General features: G+C 54.9%; 1 protein-coding gene across 2 annotated transcripts in view; it reads right to left on the bottom strand.

Moving 5' to 3' along the window:
* Nucleotides 1-6,190, bottom strand: part of GNB1 (G protein subunit beta 1) — a 79,161-nt gene continuing 72,971 nt past the window's right edge. For both annotated transcript variants that reach the window (XM_061383057.1, XM_061383055.1), the window contains 5 exons: nucleotides 5,145-5,211; nucleotides 3,587-3,788; nucleotides 2,656-2,872; nucleotides 1,869-1,984; nucleotides 1-1,649 (listed from right to left, as the gene is read on the bottom strand). In XM_061383057.1, the coding sequence (XP_061239041.1) occupies nucleotides 1,878-1,984; nucleotides 2,656-2,872; nucleotides 3,587-3,788; nucleotides 5,145-5,211 (593 nt within the window). In that variant the 3' untranslated portion in view covers nucleotides 1-1,649; nucleotides 1,869-1,877. The remainder of the gene's footprint in view (nucleotides 1,650-1,868; nucleotides 1,985-2,655; nucleotides 2,873-3,586; nucleotides 3,789-5,144; nucleotides 5,212-6,190) is intronic.

Genomic DNA, 6,190 nt, shown 5'->3' with positions numbered 1-6,190 from the left:
TCATGTCAAACTGCTTTATTACATCTTAAATAACAGTACAGTTGAATATAGGATCTATCTTGCATCCAGCTTCCTTGCAGTACATTGACTTTAAAATTAAATACAAAAGGTGAGGGACAGGGTGCAGAGAGCTCTACAGAGGTGCCGACGGGGGCGGGGGCTCATCCCACTCTCTGCGGGTCCAGGGCACAGGGCGCACAGGATGGCGCAAACACAGGTGGAGAAGCCACTGCTGCCGCTACGGGGGCGCTGGTACGGGGAGGAGGCCCGCATTGTCCCAGCACCGCTGCCCAACACTGGACGCGCACGGAACCAGGGACATCTGCGTGTTAGAAAAGTGGTCTGCCTCAGCACAAAGGCTGGTTCCCGGGAGAGGTGGGCCGTGAGGAATCCATAAGGGAGGCCAGGGACTCCGTTCCCTGTACACCCCCCACCCCATCCAACAACGATTTTGGAACAGGACTTGTTTTTTTAAAGAAAGAAAACAGTGACATCTCGCCAGGCGAGCGTGTAGAGCCGCTAACTGCATGGCCTCCAATGCGATGCGTGTGCACAGAGGGGCGACGCGAAGTGGACAGAGCGCGACGTCACAACTTCAAAGAGGTTATTTCTTAAAAGAAAAGGAACATCTAAGGACTGAGTCCTATATGCACTGTGAGCATTTCTACAGCATGCGGTTCTAAGAGCAAACCCACCCCATATGGCAAACGATCAGGTTTTTTAAAATTTAACTTAGAAAGTTTGAGATCATTATTTTCAAAACATTGATTTGTACATTGTTTCATACACAAATAACTGACTGACTCTCCACGCACAGGACGGCACCGCTCTTGAGGACGGAGGCTCGTGATGGCCGGGCGGGGCACAGGGTAGTGTCGCGCTGTTGTGTCAGCCTCCCTCCAACTTCACAAGGAGACCGGGTGAGACTAAAAACCAAACTGAGGGGAGAGGGTGGGTTGGGGGAAAGGCGCCTGACGCGGCCACTGTTCGTCCGCGTGCTCAGTTCCTTGACTTCTCAGCATCATCCTTCTACACCATGCGCACGACGGTCATGTGACACGAGACGGAAGTAAAAAAACCAGGGACTAAATTTACATCATTAACAATCTCAGAGAGGCCACACCAGACCCTCCTTCTCTGTTTAACTACGAGCAGAAAGAAATATATTTTAAGAAGGAAATATGAATCATGTTTGCAAAATCCTGTTACAAACACAATCTAGAATTCAGAGTCAATTACAAGATGAAGTCCTCAAATTGTTTTGCATGAACATCACCAAACAGGATTATTGATCAAGATTTCAAATAAACTAGTAAAAAGGTGTGTCTGTCTTACAATTACACTCAAGTTTACCTTCTTGTTAACATTTTTATTATAGTATTTCCTTTTAAATTCATTCAAAACAAACAAAAAAAGAAAACAAAGACAATGGTCCCGGAAGGAATGCACGATTCGTTTTAGTTACAGCACAGAGATTCTTCTCTCAGTGGGAATTGTGCTCTTGGTTTCAGCAATAAGTGAGGGGAAGGTCTTGCCCTTTTGAAGTTCTGAGGGGTGCAGGGCGTCCGCGTTAGTAGGGGTAGATGGGAAATGCTATCTGCAACGCTCCAAGGCTGGAATGGTCTTCCAGTCACTGTGGCGTCCACCTGCTGTTTTAAACAGAATTGAGAGACCATGAAGAGTGGCATGGCAGCTGTACCCGCTCAGGATGGGGGCACAGCAAGTACTCAGGCTAACCACAGAGCTCACCTGCCTGCGAGCCCAGAGCAGCCACATCCAAATGACTCCAGGAGCCCCAACCCACAGCTCCCCCCATGTTGTGAGAAACGTGGCGCTGCAAGCAGGGAAGGGTGTGGGCTGCCTCTTACCTGTCAGGGTTAGTTCCAGATTTTGAGGAAGCTGTCCCAGGATCCCGTCGCCACGGCCATCCCGTCATCAGTTACCCCCAGGCAGCTCACGCGGTTGTCATGCCCGGCCAAGACCCCTGGGGGCAGAGGACAGTGTGGTCAGCCTGGGGTCCAGCCACTTGCTGAAGTGGACCCAGAAACCCCCACATCCAGTCCCTGCCAGGCCTTGGTGGTGAGGAAAGGATCCCAACACAAAGAGCACAGCACAGAGGGTGGGCCTTCAGGACAGGCACAGCGACCCCCTCCCCCCAGACAGGGCGCCCTGTGACACTCAGTGGTCAGTGCTTGGACAATCATCAGCCACGTCTTTCCAGAGGAATCTGAAGCTGTATCTCAGAGCACCCCGTGATCTCAGGACAGAGGCTGCAGACCTGGGGGCACTCAGGGGAGCAGGAGAAGAAGAGGGGCCCCCAGAGAAGGCCACAGGCCAACAGCCATGCTCCCTCTCCAGCACTGAGACAGCAAGTTCTCATCTGCACAACTTCCTTCAGTACACTTGACAACCACATACTTCACTTTGCGCTCCAACCTGTGCTTCCAGGGGTCCCTGCTGAACCTGTGCCCCAGCTCTACAATGGGAGGGTGTTAGGAGGACGTGGCTGGCCTGGTCCTGCCTGCATGAGCCACATGGCACCGCCAAGAGCTTCTGGTGCCAGGGCCTGGCTCCTGTCCTTCTGCCAGCCCACATGTCGCAGCTGACATGTGCCCCATCTATCTGCAGACCCAGCGAGGCCCGGCAGCTGCCTACCTGCCCTGTCGGCCTTGAGGGCGTCCCAGACGTTGCAGTTGAAGTCGTCGTACCCTGCGAGAAGGAGGCGCCCGCTCTTGGAGAAGGAGACGGAGGTGATCCCGCAGATGATGTTGTCATGGGAGTAGGTCATGAGCTCCTGGTCCGCACGGAGGTCGAACAGCCGGCAGGTGGCATCGTCTGAGCCAGTGGCAAATGCATTGCCGTTCGGGAAGAACTGTAAAGAGCAAGCAAGCCGCGACAGTTTGCAAATGGACAGAAAGAAACACTGGAAACACAGACTGCCCCACACAGGGTACTGTGGGCATAGGAGTTGGAGACCAGCTAGGACCAGGCTCTGGCCGCAACAGCAGACGCTGTGCAGGGACCAGGAGGGACCAGACCTGGGCAAAGAGTTGGCTTCCCGTCACCATCATGGTCCCAAGGAACAGCAAGAGTGTGGCTGTCGCCCACGGCTGGGTGCCCACAGGCGCTGGAGTCAGGCCACCTGACCACATGAAGGATGGCTCAGCAAGCAGACACTTTCCCCCCCGCCCCCACCTCCAGCTCCTCAGATGGCCAGGCCCTCCTGTCAGGGCAACGTGGACGGGGGCAGGCTCCCTCCACTGCTGTGCCCTCAGAGCCCCACAGAGGCTGGCCTGACAGGGTCAGTTACGGGACTATTTGCCCTCGACGGGAGGAAGCCTCATGGTCAGTCACTGGTCGGTCACCCTGGGAGTAGAACACATGCGGGCCTCACTGGGACAGAGCGAATCACAGCCAAGTCTCCCACAGGGAGTTTTTGTCCATTCAACTGTATTTGCATAGAAAAGAGTGAACACCTAGCCCTGAAAACATTTTCCAACTGGCTGACACAGCTGCAGCTCCTGAGGACTCCAACCTGCTGACGGCCAGCCAGGGGCCCTGACCCACACCTGTGACCTCAACTCACACAGATGGCATTGATATCGGACTCATGGCCGGTGAAGGTTTGCCGGCACATCCCTTCTCGCACGTCCCAGAGTTTGGCTGAAGCGTCACAAGCACCAGAGACAAACAGTCTGGTGTCCGGAGCGAGTGAAAGGCTCATGACGTCTCCGGTGTGTCCAGTGAATGTGGTCGTCTGCTGGCCAGTCTCGATGTCCCACAGGGCACTAGAACAGAGCAACGACAGGGGTCACCCCCTTGCTTGGAAGACCAGACACGCAACAAACTCCCTCAAACCCCCAGGCCTGCAGCCAACATCCACACTTCACGTAAGACAGATCCGCATCCTGTAGTGACTTTGCTCAAATGGGTTGTTACAGAGCCAAGCACACACACGACATGGGTGAGTCCACCTGGGGCTTCTCTGATTCTCACACCAGCTCACACATCAGCAGAAGAGGGAGCTGAGTCCCAGTCCAGCGGGGACACTTGTGGGCTGGGCCGCACACCTGAGCCCTGCAGGGGCTCATAAGGGGCAGCAGAAGGCCTCCAGTTGGTGCCCCTGCTGGACAGCTCCATGCCCACCGGAGCCCAGAGGCTGGGTCACTCCATGGGGAGAGCACTCCATGGGACAGAGCCAAGGTTGGGGCCCATGGCTATCAGCTCGAGAGGCTACTCTAGGCCAGAGAAAAGTGAGACACAGCAGTGTGGCAAGGACGCATGCACTGTTTCTGTGCTTCCCCGACAGAAGCAAGGCCATCAGATGCTCCTTGTTCCCTGTCGGCCTCACAGAAAACCAGCTCAACCCAGCCCCCACATCCAAGCATGGGGGACCCCTCTCTAGGGCCTGAGGGACAAGCAGGAAGGAAGAAAGACAACCCCTCCACCCCAAGTCCAAAAAACATCCCTCCCAAGTGAAAAAGCTTCCAAAAATACCTTCTAATCAGAGGTTCTTCCCAAACTGGCAGTTAAGACAGACTGCAGATCTTCAGTGAGCATACACACGAAGGACACCTTACCGAGCAGGGCTGGCCAGGGGTCCCGCCCTCCCATGTGGCCTGCTGGCTCTCAGCCACCGCATCTTGCCTCAAAGAACCAGAAAAACCCACAGGGACAGTGGGAGCCTGAAATGACTCAACTTCTCAATGATTTTAAAGGATGTGTGTTGGTGCCACAAGTGAACACTTCACAGAGTTTCAGTGTCTTCCACCAATAAGGTGGAGGAAACTCCTGGGACACCTGCTACTTTGAAGCTGTGCTCAGAGCCCAGAGGGAGGCAGCGCTCACCTGAGGGGGCTGAAGCACACCCCCCAAGGCTATTAACTGTGGCCCAGGAAGGTGAACTGTGAGGAAGAGACAAGCAGGTGTTCCACGCAGAGCTCTCGTTTCAAAATCAGTTCTTAGTTGTTCAAAACTGAAACTTCACATCTACACAGATCACCACGAACTGGCCCACCTCTCTGCACCATGTCTGAAGCCCCAGAGCCGTGTCCAGTTACAGTGGCCTAGCTGAGGGCTTTCCTGTGGCTCAGCTGCGCGGCGGGGAGAACAGTGTGAGACAGGTTCAGCGCACTAGGACTCACCAGGTGGTGTCTCCAGAGCTGGTAACAATCTGATTGTCATCCAGAAAACGGCAGCAGGACAGGTAACCTGGAAAACAGACCCAACAATGGCCCCAGCTGTAAGCACCTGACTCTACATCTTGTAAATGGAGTGACCACTGTGGGAAGGCCCACGCAAGGTGAGGCAAACGCCACGTCCACTACCTCTGGCCCTGCCCTGTGTGCTGGAAAGAGGGACAAAGCCACACAGACTGCAGGCACTGCGGGCAACAGCAGAGCCACAGGACTGGGCACCAGGAGGAAGGAGGCGCCCTGAGCACACACGCGTCCTCCCGGCCCCTGACGTGGCAGGAGGAGCCAGGACGGAGGGTCTGCAGGGGCAAGAGACTGGGGTGCAGAGACGGAGGCAGACCTGCTTCTGTGGGACAAGTGCGGGCTCAGCGTGGAAACCGCTGTGTGTCACTCAGTTCCGCGACCCCAACAGCATGAGAGGTGAGGCAGAGCCTCGCACCAAGGCCAGGTCCCAGCCTGCATCCCCTTTTGGAATAAGGAAGGGCAAACACGAAGAAGATCCATTCTGTAGGGCCTACATTTGATTTCTCCTGAATAAGCCCTGTTCACCACCATCTCTGTTGTCTTAGCACAAGTGACTCTGAGGACTGCATATATGGAGTGAGCACCCCACCTGGGAGGCCCAGGGACAGTGGCAGGGCAGCCCCTGACCCCAGCCGGCTCTTCCCAGGCCACACAGAGCCACGTGTGATGCTGTGTCACTCAGTAAAACCAAAGACAAAATACACACCAAGAGAGGAGAAGCCTGATGACAGCTGCTGATATGGAAAGCATAAGGTTGTTGAGAAAACAAAGCCTTTACCTAACATATTACCTCACTGTCTCCCATAGAAGAAAGAGAGACAATTTCAGAATATCAGTTCTGTGCCTAGACAAGGACATGTGGTCAAGTGCTCCCTAGAGTCCACATCATGTCCACAGGACACCGGGGACCACATGGGTGCCCTCAGGGGCTCCTCCCAAGGTCCCCGAGCTCCTCTCCAAGAACAGCTCTC

This window comes from Bos javanicus, chromosome 16 (assembly GCF_032452875.1).
Source record: "Bos javanicus breed banteng chromosome 16, ARS-OSU_banteng_1.0, whole genome shotgun sequence".
Taxonomy (NCBI): domain Eukaryota; kingdom Metazoa; phylum Chordata; class Mammalia; order Artiodactyla; family Bovidae; genus Bos; species Bos javanicus.
Note: the sequence above shows the minus strand (reverse complement) of the source record. Positions and strands in the feature narration are given on the sequence as shown.